Source organism: Triturus cristatus, chromosome 7, assembly GCF_964204655.1.
Source record: "Triturus cristatus chromosome 7, aTriCri1.1, whole genome shotgun sequence".
NCBI classification, from domain to species: domain Eukaryota; kingdom Metazoa; phylum Chordata; class Amphibia; order Caudata; family Salamandridae; genus Triturus; species Triturus cristatus.
In genome coordinates, this window is record NC_140590.1 from 1688781790 (window position 1) to 1688799625 (window position 17836).

General features: G+C 44.2%; 1 protein-coding gene across 1 annotated transcript in view; it reads right to left on the bottom strand.

Annotated features, from left to right (window-relative positions):
* Positions 1 to 17836, bottom strand: part of LOC146812755 (protein mono-ADP-ribosyltransferase TIPARP-like) — a 53257-nt gene that overhangs the window by 22117 nt on the left and 13304 nt on the right. The window contains exons 3-4 of the mRNA XM_085614617.1: positions 8818 to 8986; positions 6423 to 6610 (exon numbers count right to left, since the gene is read on the bottom strand). Coding sequence (XP_085470743.1) covers positions 6423 to 6610; positions 8818 to 8986 — 357 coding nt within the window. The remainder of the gene's footprint in view (positions 1 to 6422; positions 6611 to 8817; positions 8987 to 17836) is intronic.

The following is a 17836-nucleotide window of genomic DNA, read 5'->3' on the forward strand; positions in this document are numbered from 1 at the left end:
TAGAGTTCAGTTATTGAGTGTGTGAGACCATTTACTGACTGAGTGTGTACAACAAATGCTTTACACTGTCCTCTGATACTGCCTTACTGCTCGACCAAGCTACCACTTTAGAGAGTAAGGTTATATCTAACTTTAGCCTCTGCCAAACCTCTGGGGACTGTGGACTCTGTACACCCTGTACCTATTTGGGAACAGTATATACAGAGCCACTTTCTCACAAATCTTCCTTTTTTAATGATCTCAGCTTGGGTTTGAGATGCATAGTGACATAGTTTGCTGAATGGCCCCTATAAAGACATGGCTACAAGACGTCTTGTGGCTTTTGGGTCGGAAGATATCTTTTTTGCGTCTTATCTTGGGGTGAAGGTGGCCTAATGTTGTGAAGTGAACAGCCCCACAAAGCAGGTAAGTATAAAAGAGGATTTATTCACAATGTACTTCGCCCATGACGTGACACGTCCGGTCAGCTCAGATTCCAACATCAACTGCCTGTTACAGAATCCTCATCCACCGTTAACTACACACGCAAGTCATAAGCTGTTGAACAATAACACGTTACATCACAGTATACATCATCTACATCTACATCATCTACAAATTCAATAAACATTCAACTTCTCATGACTTCTACAATTAATATCTTATCAGTCATTAAACTTCTTAGGACTTCTTTAAATGCGAGTTCCTACTGATATACTGACTTCATTCTGGTGAATTAGTCTGTCTGATGCTGTTGAGAAAAGGCTCTGACCAACAGACACATTGACTTCCACCTCAGGATTACTTCCTGTCTCTGTTTATCTTCCCGCAGGTTCTAGCCATTGTGCTCAGTCAGAGTCAGGAACAGAACATTTTCCTTTATACATGATGTTGGCTTGCTCCTGTGTAAGTTTTACTAATTGCCTTTTATTCCACCATCTTTTGCCTACAATCAATGTAGTGCCCCATCTGACTTTATCAGCCTGTACAGGCATGGGACAATTGGATTCACCTTTCCTCAATCTGATTGGGCACTTAGTCAACACACAGTCTTCGTCCATTAAATTCTCACCTGACACAGTGTCTTCCGTCAAAATCGTATAATTTCAGCTTGCTTCAAAATCACATTTGAAGCAACATTTTCCTCGTTTGACTCCACCTAGTTGTTCTTGTGTACCTTTTCTTTCAGCCCTGATGGAAATACAGCTGTGGGTACACCTGTTGTACAATTTGGTGACGTGCTGTAATTCCATACTTTTTATTTGATGAACTCACCTACATCTATACCTGATGCCATGGCAGTTTACATTCCTTCTTTCATGATCTTATTTCTACGTTCAACGAAACCATTAGACGTTGGTGAGTAAAGAGCTACCTTCAACTGTATAATATAATGCTGTGACAAAAACATACATATTCGTTCTGAGACGAAATGAGTACCACTGTCAGTAACAACAACCATCGGTGATCCTTCTAGTAAGAATATCTGTTTGAGAAACTTAATGGCTGCATCAGTATTAGGTGACTCAACAAATGAGTGATACATACACTTAGAAATCCACTGTGAGTATCAAATATCTCATACCTCCAGGTAAAGCAGGATAAGGCCCAGAAAAATGTAAACCTAGTTTTTCCTATACTGCTTCGGGAAAGGTTCAGGATGCAATGATGTTTGCATATTTTTCTAGTGTTTATCCGAAACTAAACACTCTGGACTCTGGTCTATAACGGCTCTTACTTGGTTATCTATAGCAGGCCACCAATGGTGTTGCTTTATTTGCATGCATGTTTTAGTAGTACCCAAATGTCTCTTGAGTGCTTGCAACTGTTGAAAATGTGTGCTAATGGTTTATGATCCATGTGCAACTCAACTTTGCTTCCCCACACACGAGTGCCTCATGCTCAGTGGTGCTATACTGACATTCATACTGCTTCAGAGATCTTGATGCAAAACCTACAGTTTGTTCTTTACCTGTAACCTTCTGACTTAATAGAGCACCTAACCTTGAATACTTGCAGAGGATCAACTTTCACAAAAAGCACACAAGCACACACAGCTGGTGCTGTCACAAACACGTTTTTGACATCAGCAAAAGCACTTTCCAATATCTTTGCGCCATACAAACCTTTGACTTTTCCTGAGCAAACATGCATGATAATCAGCTAAACCCAGGAACAAATGTAGATCCTCTTTATCAACTGGTGTTTTGGCTTCCTTAATTACCCTGATGTGGGAACACATGGGTTTTATTCCAGAACAAGATATAGTGTGACCTAAATACCCAAGCTCATTGCTGGAATACTTGCACTTGTCAACTCTGATTGTCATGCCCCTATGTACTGAAATAGACAACGCTTTCTTCAAAATGTTGTTGTGCTCCTACAAACTCAATGCTAAGACTAAAATATCATCCTGATATGCCTGCACCTCGCTGATTCCCCCAAATAGACTGTTCATTAGGCACTGAAAGAGGCTTGCAGCTGATGTTAAGCCAAATGGTAGCCTAAGATACTTGAAGGCACCATATGGCGTTACAAAAGTTGTAAGTTCTTGAGAATCAGTGGTCAAGGCCACCTGGTGATAGGCCAACCTTAATCTATAATGGAAAACCACATTGCACTTCCAAGGTTGGCCAACAATTCATGTATCTTGGGCAGTGGGTGGCAGTCCACCACAATATTCCTATTGAGGGCACATAAGTCAGCACACAAATCTCCAGATTTTGTCCGTGCTACTATAATGGGTGCCACTCACTGAGATGAGTCAGTCGTTTGAGAAATGCAGCGAAAGCACAATTCCTCAAGCAAATTTTTCAGTTCCTCCCTAATACTTAATGGAACAGGCTAAACCTTGTGCGCTACAGCCTGTACTTGTGGTATCAATTTATGCGATGTTCCCCCTTGTCAATACCAACATGTTCATGAAACAGGGATTTAAATCCAGACAATATATCCTCAACTGTCTCGTTGATGAAACCTACCCACGCTACCGATTTTTCTCCAACAACTACTGGGTTGTCAGACCCTGGAACCAAATCTAGCTAGGTCTTGCCACCCAATGATGTTTTTCCATGTTATAGCAACATAAACGTTCATAAAGGTCTCTCTTCTTAGACACAGCACTTTGGATATAAAATGACCCAGCAGCTCAATGTATTTCTCCCCAAACGTTTTGGGGTTTACATCTGAAGGTATCAATGAAACATTCCTACCCCATTTTTCATTAAAAAATGGTATCCCTAAGGATAGTGATGAGCAAACCAGAATCCGCCATACCTGTAGTGGAACATTGTCAATAATCGCCTCACATAGTGGCTCTGTAACAGGTGTGCATTCAGAACTACATTCTAATGTGAGAATTACATTGTTAAGAGATTCAGCACACAATTTTACATCCACATCAATGCTTCTAACTTTCGTTGAATTCTTTACACTTGTGCATACTATTTGGAAGTGGACCATCTTTTTACATAGCAGGCAATGTTTGCCTATTGCTGATCAACCTGTAAAATTAATCAGATGGCTCTTAGAACCACACCTGTAGCAAGAGCTAAATGATTTCTTGTTGAAGTTTGTTTTTCCTTTTGTATTGACCATGCATAACAACTCCATTTGTTCCACGCCTGACAGTGATACAATGTAGACACAGTGTGCAAGACCTTAAACAAAATGAATGACCTCTCAATATTTTAGCTTGGTCGATAACTTCCAATAGTGTAGGGATCCTGCAACATAATAATCTTTCCTGTATTTTTCTTGACACAGTTAAATACGAACTGCTCTCGAATGTATATGTTTATATTCGGACCAAATTCACAAGTTGCAGCCATAACTCTGATAGAGGATATATATTCCTCCACATTTTCCTTGGTTTGTTCCTAACATTAAAAAAAAATGCCAATTTCTTCTAATAGGGGAGGGTTGGCATGGGTTAGGGGTGTAGGAGTTAAATATGGCCTAAACAATACGGCTGTGTAACTTTTCAAATTAGAACTTAGATGATACTTGCAAGTTCTTTCCACTGGTTAAGGTTGGAAAGCAAAAAAATTATAGGTAAAAAAAGAGTAGGGAAATAAGGGAAGACTGTGAGTTGGAATCTACACGAGGGACCTTCGATATCCACTGAGAAGAATAGTTAGTGAATAAAGACCATGTAAGAGGGAAAGGGAGAAGTACTGAGTAATGGACAAAACAGGACTGAAATTTGGATCTTGTGCAATGACCAGAGAGAAGAGTGAAAGAGTGGGAAATGAATGACAACCATAGAGACAAAAGAAAGAGTGAAACATTAAACAACAACTAGAACAGAGGGAAAATGAAATTATTGATAGGTAACCATAAAAAAGAAGGCAAAAAAACCCTTACCAATAACCACAGTGGAAGGAAAGAGTGATTTATTAACAAGTAATCATAGAAGTAAGACAGAGATGAACATCGTACATAGACCATGTAGAAGGGAACCGGGGAATACTGAAAGCTGGCAACAGGGAAGAAGGTACTTGAGGGATTACCATATGGGAGAGCAAAAGAAAGTAACACTGAAATACGAGCCTGGAAGAGTTCAAGAGGGGAATATTACAACAAACATGGAGTAGGGAATCACTGAGCAATGGATGGGGAGTAGGATACATAGGGAACCACTGGATGATTATCCTACACAGCAGAGGGAAATAGGGATTCATTGGAAAATAAACCATTGAGAAAACAAATAAGTAACATTTAAAGATAACTGGTAAGTGAGATAGAAAGCTGGCAAGATGCTTTTTAAAAATCTTTTGTGAAAGGTTCTTCCAAACAGACAGTGACTACAATTTAGGACAATGTTAAAGGAATAATAAAGAATCTTTAATTTTTAGAAATGGAGTGACTGAATACCAAAACACTTTACATGTTCTTGTGCACACTTTCTTATAAAGGACCAAAGTGTTTATCAAACCTCTTGGATCTAAGTTCTCTGCTTATATATTTTGGAAACTTTGAGTATATGTGTTGGAGTAATAAAGAATACTTGATGGGTGATACTTTCTATTGTACAAATGGAAATAAAGTAGACAAGCGAACTCTGGTGTATCCCAAATGAAATGAAGGTGAGAAAAGGTCAGTGGTGCAGGTGGGTGAATCCTCCTGAGTGTGAGGATAAATTATAAAGTTCCTAAAGCGTTATCCTCTAGATTGAGGGGCGTCCCCCACTTGCACTTGTTTGAAGTAATTGAAGGTAACACTTTGTAAGGAAAGTGCTACTTTCCAGTATGCATCTGTTCTTGGCATGTAGAGCTGCAGAGTAGTACACTTGTGCATAGATCGCCGTGAATACCGTGGGGTTACAGTAGAACTACAATGAACCCAAAAGAGTGTGTAGTTCGAAAAAAATATATGTGAATCGAGAACGACGTGCTGGTAGTTGGGTAACCATCTGTGATGTGGTGCTTAAAAATGTGAGAACCAAGTAAACGTGTGATGCCATGTAAAATGTAAAGCGAAGGAAACAACGGGTATAACATGCTCAAAGGCTGGATCAAAGCGCGATAACAGTGAACGACATAACGGAAGACACAAAAAACGTGATAATGAAAAAAATGTGATATAGAATGAATGAGATGGATGATGTAACGTTCAACATGAGAAATGGGTGTCTTGTGTGATGGATGTGTAAAAATAAAAATTGATGTAATGGTTAAGATGTAGAACCTACATCAAGAGCCCCTATGGAAACTTTATGTACATGATCTTTATGATTGTGTATCTGTTGGAGACGATAATTCTGATGGCATATCTAGGTGTGAACAAACATATAACCACATCAGCCTAGTGAAGGCAATGTTGTGTCAATATCTTAATAACAGGTACCCAGAGCGGGTGCCCTAATGAGTCAACAAATAATTCACCTGGTTCTAAGTTGACGAGTGTGATATAAGGATTGTCAACCATTTTTTAATACCTGTGTAGTGTCCAAAGAAAACTACTGAAATCAATTATTTCATTAAGTCCCTTTGGGTTCACAGAATCTAAAAAGTTTATCCAATGAACTTTGTGTTGTAACACGTGTCTGGTATTGTCGCGTCCCTGGATCACAGGGATTTGTTCAAGGATGCAAAAACGTAATTGGCTGATGTTATGTTGCATGGTGTTGAAATGTACTGCCACAGGAGATTTGGTATTCTTGATACGTATATTTCTTTTGTGCTTGTTCAATCGTCCTCTGATTTTGCGCTCTATTTTTCTATTGTACACCCAAGCCCAGCGAAAAAACATACCATTAACACTCCTTATAGAGAACAAGAGGTTTGGAGGGAGGGGATGGAGGCCAAAATAGACAGAGAGCTGGGAGGAAATATAATTCAAGAGAAAACACAAAAGCCATGATGAAAAAAGCATTACATTTCCTTCAATACTTTCTCCTCACCCTCTCAGAAAGGTCCCATTTCCTCTACTTGGTTACTCACTTTAAATATGGTGCCATGCTCTGGTAGGAACGGTAGACAGGCCTCCTTCGCACCTCACGGCAAAACTTTGTCCTCACATTGTATTGTTTGAGGTTCTTGAGGTCCACTTTGTAGACATTGCCATTAACCTCAAAGTAATCGTTCAAGGCTCTCTGCTTGTACGCCTTGTTCAGTTGCACAGAGATGGACTGCGGACACAACAGAGAAAAGACTGAGTTAAGTGGGGAGTAAGTGTGGATGGAGGAGCTATGGAGGTGACAGGTGGACACTGAGGCCATGTAGCTAATTTGACCATATCCTTGAATACATACTGCACTACATGAGAGCATGCTTGCCGTATTAACAGTGGCGGCCCATGCAGGTAAACACGGTCAGGCGGGACAGGGTGGGTGGGGGGGGGGGGTGAAAGTGACAATCGACAGGATAGGGAATGTAAAATTAATAAATTAATTAAAAAACACTTAACTTGCGCTCGCCGCATCGCCACCTACCTGCAAAGACCGCCACAGCGTATTAGTATAGCATATAATAAGCATGTCTAGGCCACTAAATTCACTTAATCCATAACAAGTTCATATTCCATTTAAGTTGGTCAGGTGTTGCAAACATGAACATTAAGTAAGACAACATTAGACATACTTTCTTGTCATCTGGGAGACAGCAGCCTCATTTAGATGACAATGGTAGTAAGGCCTCTACCAGTGACTGGAAAATGTCCTGCCTCCCCTCCTTTCGTTTTCCCTGCCTTGTTTAGGGCTTGAGGAGCATTATTTCCCCTCCCTATGGCAGACCTGCCACTTGCTCTACAATAGGGGAAAACCCTGTGACTGAGGCAAGTTACAACAAATCAAGTTAGAGGCACCTCCAATCCCAGTCCTGCCAGCATCCAACTGGTCCACAGTGTGAACAGTGGCATCTGGGGAAAAAAGCCCAAAAATATTCCTGCTGAGCGCCAGCTATCAGTGCATGGTGTGCACCAGTGTAGTGACCCCCAGACCAGCAGGTGTGTACAGCTCAGCCTCTACCTTCAATGCAGTGCTTAATTTGTAGAACAAAAACATTAGTTGCCAGGGCCTAAGACATCGCTCAGGACCCCCTGCAGCTTGCACTAATAACTGAACCTGCCATCACTGCCAAATGGCAGTGAAATGTTCCATACAAAGAATCACATTTCTACAGATGTGACAGTTTGGACAATTACATGCCACCCAAAACTAAAAAATGGACCGAGCTCACTAGAATATTTTTAAATGTATATTAGTTAAACTGAGGTGCTCTGGTCAAAAATGGACAGCACCACCATGTGGTGGAGTGTCATAAATAAGTGCTGGTACTGAGCACCAGTAAACACCGGCACAAATTAGGTACTGCTCCAATGCCACTCCATCACTCTGAGCTCATAGGACATTGTGCATCATCAGACCTACCTTTAGCAGTTTCAGCGGGGGTGGGTGCAACTTGGCAGTTCTGTATAATATTGAACATTTAAGTTGTTTATGACTCCTTTGGCTTTGATTGAAGACTGTAGTCTTTAAGAGGCTCGTAAACATGACCTCTTGCAGTGAAGGGAGGGACAGCTGGTGAGAAGGATGGAGATGAATGGACAGAGAGCAAGATGGAGGGAAGGATGGAGAGAAGAATGGATGTAGAGAGGAGTGGGAAGGGGAATGGGATGGATGAGAGAAGTATGAACGTTGAGGATGAATAGATGGAGAGAAAATATACAAAGTGATGGATAGGAGAAAAGAAGGAATGTGAAAAAGAAAGATAGGTGTGGAAAAGGAAGGATGGAGAGATTGATGGATGACAAAGCAGAAGGACAGGTCCTAGATGGCCAGGGAAGAAAAAAAAAGGCAGGAGAGAAAGAAGATGAATGAAAAGAAAGAAAGATGGAGAGAAGGAAATGTTGATTAATGGTAAAGGCAGAAAAAAGGGTGGCTGGATGATTGGAAAAAGTACATAAAGCAAGGAAAGAAGTACAAAAAGCTGAAAGAAGAGTGTTGAAAAGGAATGCATTTATAATGTAATTGTTCTGTCTACTTCCTTGGTATCATGTTCAACAGATCAAGAGGAAGACAGGGGGATAGACACACCAGGCTCAAGATAGCACACTAGGCTTGTTTTAACACACATGTAGCAATATTCTTTAAAACCCTCCTGGACACAGGCGGTGCCACTAACATTTCCCAGGACGACTTACAAGGGCATAAAGCCTTTGTAAATTAAATGGTCTCATTAACTTTCAAACATTCTGCTCGGTCCCATATTTGAGTCAAGCAGCCTAATTTTTTTTTCTTACAAGAACTTGACTGCACTTTTGGAGGCGATAGGTAACACTGAGGAGGAGATCAGAGCCAGCTCTTTCATGCACAGGGCCCCCGTATCCATCTGTTACCTCCTTGTAGTCCCTCCAGAGGCTTGGCCCCTTCCAATAGAAGCGCCACTGGGCTGGGAAGTGGGGGTTGGCCCTGGGGGAGGAGCTGTTGCGGAGTCGCCTGATGCGGTCATACTTCCCAAGATAAAGCCTTAGAGTCTTTAGGTTCACCTCGCACGATAGGCCATCACTGTGGAAGAAAATGGAGACCAGACATCAGTGAGAGTGTCAGAGACGTCATCCGTCACAGACAGACCTTCAGCACAATCCAACCCACAGTCCTGAGCTAATGAACCCTGTCTCCTACAAGGAGGGGAACATAAAACTGGAGCTGTGGGCTCCGCCTTAATCGAGCACGACTATAGCCTGGGTGCCGACACCCCACATTGACTGCCACACCCAGAGCTCCTACACCACCCCCACATGCCACGCTCCCTCACTGGTAGCATTTTCAACATCCAGCATTGCTACACCATCCCTCACAACAAGCATGTCTGCACCCTACACTACCTTCTACTGCAAGCACTCATATTCATTCACTCCTGTTCCATCCCGCACAGTCAGGGCTCCCATATCAACTCTCACAGCAAGTGCTCCTGCACTCTCCTCAGCTGCCAGCGGTCCTTCATAGCGAATACTCAAAAGCCATTACCACAGCCAGGATCCTACACCATTCCTCACTGCAATCATGCCGGCACCCCACCATCCCTTCCACAGCCAGTGCTTCCAAGCCATCCCTCAGAGAGCAGAACCGCAACCTACACTATTTTTGACAGTTCGTACTCCTTCACCAATCCTCACAGCCAATCAATCAATCAAACCAATCAAACTGCATTTGTAAGGCACAGCACTGCCACCCCTAGGGATATCTGGGCGCTGTGTCTCCATCGAAGCTCAGGTCTTGAGTCACTTTCTGAAGTCTGCCAGTGAGAAAACTGTACGGAGGTGGAGGGGAAGGTCATTCCAGGTCTTGGCAGCAATGCAGGAGAAGGAGCGGCCACCACTGCAGCTGCGACGGATGCGGCGGGCATGTGCGAGGGCAAGTGAAGATGAGCGCTGGTGTCTAGTGGGTTGGTTGAAGTTCAGTCGATGGTTGATGTAGGCAGGTCCTAGGTTGTGGTGGGCTTTGTAGGCGTGAGTGAGGATCTTGAACTGGCATCACTTCTGGTTGGGGAGCCAGTGGAGGTCTTTCAAGTGGGGAGCGATGTGGGCTCGTTTGGGGAGGTCCAGAAGGAGTCTGGCTGCAGCATTCTGCATGGTGTGGAGTCCAGAGGAGCTAGGTGGAGATGCCAGCATAGAGGGCACTTCCGTAGTCAAGGTGGCTGGTGATGAAAGCCTTAGTGACGGTCTTTCTGGTGTTGGTTGGGATCCATCTGAAGATTCTGCGGAGCATGCAAAGTGTGTGGAAGCAGGAGGAGATGACTGCGTTGACTTGTCATTTCATGGTCAGTTGGCTGTCGAGGATGATGCTGAGGTTGCGTACATGGTCAGTCGGTGTGGGTGTGGGTACGCTTTCTGCAGGCCACCAGCTGAGGTCCCACGTAGAGGTATTCTTCCCGAAGATCAGTACTTTCGTTTTGTCAGAGTTGAGGTGGTGACCAACTATTCTGCAGCTTCTATTATGGCAGGCCCGGACTGGCCGTACCGTGCATTGGGCGTTTTCCCACAAGGCTGGAAGGTTGGGGGCTGATTTTGCAGCGGTGGGGGGCGGATTTGCTACTGGTCCAGTTTTACAGCGGTGCTGCAATATCTGCCCTGAGTAACAAAAGCAGCAGGCAAGCGTTTCAGGCTCCCAGGGCCAGGCAGGGGGGCTGGTCCGAGAAAATTGCGGGCGCTGCTTTGGGTTCCCAGTCTGGCTGTGCTTTATGGTCACTCCTACATTGTCCCTCACAGGCAAAATACTCGCGCCATACACTATCTTCTTTTAGCAAGCTCTCAACACCATCCCCCAAAGCCAAAACTATGGCGCAGTCACCACTCCTGCACTATCAACCACGGCCAGTGTTTGTACAACATCCACCACAGTTAGCACTCCTGCACCATCTGCATAGCCAGTGCTCTCACATCAGTGCTGCCCCTTCATCAATGGCCTTATATTATATCCCAGTCAGCGGCCGATGCAATCTTGCAGAGCCCGACTGTTGTCTCTGTTCCCTTTCAGGACCTCAAATATTATTCACAGGGTGGGAATTCTCCGAAGATGTACTCCTGCACAAATATAGCCCAGATTTCTTTATACCTTCTCTCACCTGCCTTCAAGAAGCATATCTGGATTTCTACTTAAATCTATACAGGAAAGTCCAGACATTCCAGGTCTACCGCTGTATCTGTAGTAGGGGTAAATATATTGGGCTCATAAATACGCTTAGTGCTATTCAAATCCAGGAAATCATATGGCCCACACTGGTGCAATCGTAACACGTATACAGTAGACCGACGCCTATACTACTGCAACTGAATTTACACACATTGCTCCTGCCACAAAAGGACATGAGCACTGTGACCTAATTAGTCTGAGGACCTCAAATAGCTGAGTAAATAGAATCTTTTAAAAAGGAAAGAAAAACGCTTGACAAGTTGCACACTGGTACGTGTGACTCATATCCACACTTGACCAGTCCCTGACTCCTCTCGTCATCACAGGCAGTGGCACCTTCCCCCCCACCCCCTCACCAAGTAGATGGGAGATCCATCCCTAATGAGTACGTAAAAAGGCCAACCCAACTCTGGCCTTTACCTACAGTTCCTACATAGACAGCATAACACACCTAATATATCTTATTATCATTGTAATAGGTTTTCATTGACATTTCTTCCAGAGAGCAAAACACAAGTGCCAAAGTGAGTTTACAAAAATAAGTGTTGTGGATAAGTCACATGCTAAAATCTATACGTCCAACTCAAACATTGTTGGGATTACAGCATACCCATTGATACATATTTTGTGACTGGAAGACAAAATGGTAAATATTTTAAGCTGAAGGAATCACTGTTGAATGAGATGGAGTCATTAAGATGTAAATGTATAAACGTAACTTATCTTTAAGGGAGGAATAGGTCGGTGTAAGAGGAGGGAAGAAGAAGAGGGAGAAGGGGACATATCAGCTCTTCATCATCTGAGTGAGATTAGAACCAATTTCTTTGAACAAAGATTGGAAGAAACACTCTCAAGGAGAAATGGATATTGGGTGCATAAGGCGTATGCGGCCTAAGAGGAAAATGATCGTTCTGGTGACTTTTCTGAAAATGGCTTTAGAAAGGAGTGCCGCGTGCCTGGGAAGACGTCTGATTAAGTCACGGGGAATTAACAACTTCTTCACGTGTGGGATTTTGCATGTGAAAACAGTCTGTTAAGACAGAGTCAGGAGACAGCAAGGACCAGGTTTACTAAGCACTATCACTGTCCTTGCGTAATGCAAGCCAATGCAAGGCAGCGCAAGTGTTTAAGTGACATTTACAAAGCCACACACATCAACATTTGCATGGACCTGTGTCACTTTTCACCCACAAAGTAATGCAACGAAGCGCCTTGCAATACCATGTGTCGTGGAGGCCTTTAAAGGATGCGCCTACCTGACCTTGGCATAATGAGCAGAAATATTTCTCCTAGTTACTTCCTCTGTGCATGGTGTTGCATTCTGCAACACACATACAAAATGGGATATGCCTCTAAGAATTGTTTTTATGCAGGAAGGTATCAACTCCTCCACAAAAATAATCCTGCCCACAACGCAGGCACCGTTGCACCATGATGCAAGGGTGCCAGCGTTAGCGATAGACAGGCACAAGTGCGCCAGCAAAGGGAGAGAGCTGAACAGCACCATAACTTTGTTCGGCTATCTCCCCTTCATGCAACTCAGCGCAGCAAACTCTCTTGCAGTGCTGCGATCTGTGAAATCTTAGTAAATATGGCCCCAAGTATGCTAAAAAGTGTAGTCGGCGCCCAATGGTCTGGCAGAAGTTCATTTCAGGATGCAGGAATGCATTAAGGCATTACAACATTGTTACTTACTCCGCAGTTCAGTGAACCACCAATTACCTCTTGGACGGCAGTGGTCAACGGGATTTCAAGTAGCCTAGATTGGCATCCCTTAAATATTTAGAGGGACTTAACAAACGTGGGATACCATTGACAGTGTTATGGATTTTGGGGTGGAACTGAGCACAAAATGATCATGTGTTTGAGGGATGCTCCCATGTTGTTACTTCTCCAGCTCTGAGTTGTGTCAATAAACCCTGCTTCTTGAAGTTTACTCACATGTCAATAGGCTCGATGCGCGAGGAATAAGAGATTTTGCGTTAAGGAAGCCAAATTGGAACATTTAAAAATTCTTCTCCAAAAATTCTTCTCTATATTCGGTTTTGTATATTCATCCTTGGTCATATAAATCCCGCACTAAACAACCCCTAAATATGTGTCAAGCTTTCAACCCAATCAGTAAGGACTAAACAGCACCATCCGTCACGTCAGGCCATTCAGCATCACACAAAAAAGGCTATCAAAGTCCTGACCAAGTGGCAGAAAACATCAATTTGTACAGTAAGTAACATCACAGGATTTCCCATTCCATCGCCACAGGAAGTGACATCACTGGATTTTCCAACATCCATCTGCAAACGAAATAACATTGCTGGTTTGCAGCCAGAACTATCTTTAAAAGAAGAAGCTAAACAAGAGGACTCATTTCCCATTATCCATCTCACCAGGAAGTGACATCACAGGAATTCCCATCAAAACTGTCCTTACTTTCTGCCAGCTACAGTGCAAATGCGCTGTTCGTGCACTAAAGGCAATGTGCCCACTGCCAGGACCCCTGGTCCTCCTAAAAACCCACCCCGGTGTAATTACTCCACTGTGACCCTGCACACCATGAACCCCAGTCGCATCTCCCAGCATTGCTGCCGCGCCTCACCACCATACTCTGATGGTACATTTCTTAGGGCCATTTCACATGCACTCTTTAGCATCTACCTCACTCCCCCTTCACCTCACACACCCAACACACAAAACCACTCATACCGATCCCCACTACACCACATTCCTACTTGCCTGCATACTCCTCAATATTCAGTCCCTCACTGAACACACCACAAAAATTTGAAATCTGCTACACGACCCCTTTATGGACCTGCTCTTACCAACCGAAACCTGGCTGACTCCATTGTCGGCTCCAGTCATTGGTGCTGCAACATCCCCCACGCATACAAGGGCACAAGACAGGACAAGACAAACAGCCCCGGAGGAGGAAATCAGTATCATCTTCAAAGAATCAATCCAATGCTCCAGCACTTTAGAAATCACCACCAGCAACATGGAAATCTTGACCTTCAAACTCCTTCGCACTACTACCACCTGAGGACCTCACTGAACCTAACATGACGAACCTCCTTGAGGACCTGTCCAACTTCAGACTCATCAACCGATTGGAAGGCCCCACACATGCCACCTGACACCTACTGCAACCCAAACTTAATCCGCTTTAAAGTAGACTAGCCCACACCAATCACCTAGGCCAACCTCACCCTCGTCAACTTTAGGATACTCACCCCACCCCGCTGCAAAAACACAATTTCCAAATCTTGACAGGACTAGAACAAGATCTCAAAAGCATCCTCAACTTCTGAACTCCTACACCACGGAACTCAACACAATGCCTTGATCACCGCCTGTGCAGACATACTAGCTCCTCTCAAAAATAACAAAGTCACGAGAACCAGACCATTAGCAAACTGGTACACTGAAGAGATTGGGCGAACCCAGTTGGAGACAAAGTCAGGTCACCACTGACAAGAACACCTATAAATCCGCCTTCAGATGCTACCATCAGCAAATCAGAGCCACCAAATGATCTGCACTCACCAACCACATGGAAAGCAGCATACAACAGCAAGAAAATCCTCTCAATAGTTAATGACTTCACCTCTCTGGGAGCTAGCTTCACCAGCATAACTCCCTCTTAGAACCTTTGCACCCAGCTGTCCCTATTCTTCAGCAATAAATCACATGCATCTATGACAACATCGAGCCCCAACCCGACCCTTTCACCCTTGCTGCCCTCCTGCCCATCTCAGCCAATAATCAGAGCCCCACCCTACCCGTTGCCCATCATCACCACTCAACAAATCAGATTGACTCTGCAGTCCATACACTCCGAAGCACCCTCGGACAGCTGCCCTCCCCATGTCTTCATCAAAGGACTGGACCCCATCAGCGCAGCTATTATTCTGCTACTTAACAATTCAATCATCGCAGCCACCTACACGGTCACCTGGAAACATGCCACAATACTCCCCTTCCTAAAGAGACGCTCAGCAGACCTGAAGACTCTAGCCTACTACTGGATTCTCCCTACTACCCTACCCAGCAAAAGTCATTAGAAAGATGATAAGGAAACACCTAGCCACCCACTTCAATGACAACCACTCCGTGATACCACTAAATCCGGATTCAAATCCTACAGCAGCACAGAGACCTCCCTTGTTGCTGCCACAGACGACATCCAGATGATCTCCGACAGAAATGAAACTGTGGTCCTCATCCTACTGAACCTTTCCGTAGCCTTTGACACCGGCTCCCACTCCATCCTTATCTAACAACTACAGGAAGCCAGGATCCAGGCACCCCCACTCGCTGGATTTGCTCCTTCCTGACAGACTGCACCAAGTCAGCCACCTTCACCTCAGATGCCATCAACCTCATCTGTGGAGTTCCACAAGGATTCTCACTCAACCCCACTCTGTTTAACGCCAACATGACCCCACTACCCAGCACCATCCGGGCCATGAGTCATCATCATATCCTATGCTGAAATCTAGCTCATAATCTCCATCTTCGACAAGACGCCACACACCGGGATCAATTTTTATGCCTGCATGACCAAAGACGCCAGGTGGATGAAAACCAACTGCCCCAAATTTAACACAGACAAGAATGAATTAGTAATCTTTGGCAAAGACATCTTGCTGTTCCGTTTTAATCTGATTAAATACTTATCACCTTTCACTCTGTGGGGCATATTTACAAGCCATTATCACCACCGAAGAGTCGATTTTTTAGACGCTTTGGTGGCGTAGCGCCATTTTCAATATTTACAAGGTGGCGCTAAGCCACTTGGCGTAGCTTAACGCCACCTCGTAAATGTGCCCTGTTCTGCCACAGTCCTCTGTGGCAAAGGGGCATGCAATGGGTGTTTGCTGTGGGCACTCCATCACAACACCCATTGCTTTTTGTTGCTGCCCCCGATTTACAAGGAGGTGTAAATCTGTGGCAGCGCCAAAAACGAACACCATGCAAGAGCTTTTATTTCTCCTCATTTTTGCTTTTTCTATGTGTGCTGCAATCATTAAATAATGATGATTTACTACTTGTATGTGTGCTACAGAATGTAGTACATATAGAAGTAACAAATAGCCATTATGGATTGTTTATGTGCAGAAAGGTGACCCTTTCTGCACATAAACAATAATTCCCTGCAACGCAGGCACCCTTGCACTATGGTGCAAGGGTGCCTGTGCTAGCTCTTGGCAGCTACTTTTAGCACCAGCACCAGGGAAAATACCCCGTGCCCGTTTTGTAGTAAATACATCGCATCCCTGCGTTTTGAAAATGTCGGAGCGCCTTCTGCCAGTTTTAGCGCAGCTCTGAGCTTCAACATTTTCTAGTAAATATGACCCTGTGTTTTCACAGATAATCGGGTCATGTACATGTGTAACAGTACCTCCTGTAGTTCTGATATTCCAGTCTAAGTCTTCTACCATCTAACCTGCTGGCAAAAGGGTTCTCTCCTTTTCTCTCATCTGCACCCAATTTTCCTTGGTTCTAGGTTGCCTTCACTGTCCTGGAGTTACTAAACAGGTGGTGGGTTAACCTATAAGGGGAATAGTGGGATTGGTCTTGCTACCCGTATGTGAGTGTACAAAGGTTGTACACTCTAATGTTCTTGTAAATGTTCAAGAAAAAAGTAGATTTAGAGGAATTAAACTGGCCTTTGACAAAACCAGCGTCATAAAGTTTAATTATTGTCCAAATTAATATTTAAAATTATGTCGCTATTATTTTTGCTAATATTTTCTTATCAGCATTGAAATGCAAGATCAGTGTGTAGTTTCTAGTGTAAATGGGGTGTAGGAAAGTAGGATCTGCTTTTATGGTTACCCCCACTTTTTGCCTGGTACTATGCTGTTTCTGACTATTCTGACTGGGATCCTGCAAATCAGGACCCCAGTCTCTGTGCTTTCTTCCCTAAATTGGTATGGTAAGTACTTAGGTACATCCCAGATTGGACACTGGTGTACCCTCATCAGTCCCTAGTATATGGTACTAAGGTACCAAGGGCATAGGTACACCAGTGGTCCCTCATGGGCTGAAGTATGCATTATGCCACCCATTGGAGACCACTCAATTTGTAACTACAGGCCTGCCATTGCAGCCCATGTAAGCTGGTGCTAGCACCACTTACGAAAGATATAGTTTTCCCTGTAGCTATGGTCACTGCACTTAAAACCTATGTCACCCCTAAGGCAGGCCTTACAATCCTGAAGGCGGGGTGCTCGGTTCTAAGTGTGAGGGTGCCCCTGCATGAGCAGGACACCCCTTCAGCCTACGGAGGACATTCTCCTGGGTTGTAAGTGAGACAGCCATATAACATATAGAGGGGCACCGCGTCATTACGCGATGACCATCTCAAAACTGGCTGTAACGTACCCTATTATGTTTGGTATCAAACAAGTTGGAATCATACCCCCACACCGTAAACGCTGTGGGAGGTATGATTCCATGCACTGTAAAGCTCCTCCAGGAGGCCCTTAGTGCTCCCGGTACCAGTCTTCTAGAACCGGACAGCACAACATGGCTGCTGCTGACTAGAGATACGATTCTGCCCTCCTGCTGCTGAGCCAAGCTCGAGCAGGGGAAGGCAGAACAATAGGTATCCTGTCACAGGGAGGTGTGACCACCTCCCAGACAGGGTTTAGTGTATTGGGGCCGGGTGGGAGCGCTTGCCAGCACCACTCAGTCTGCTTGTATGGCAGATTTGGTGCC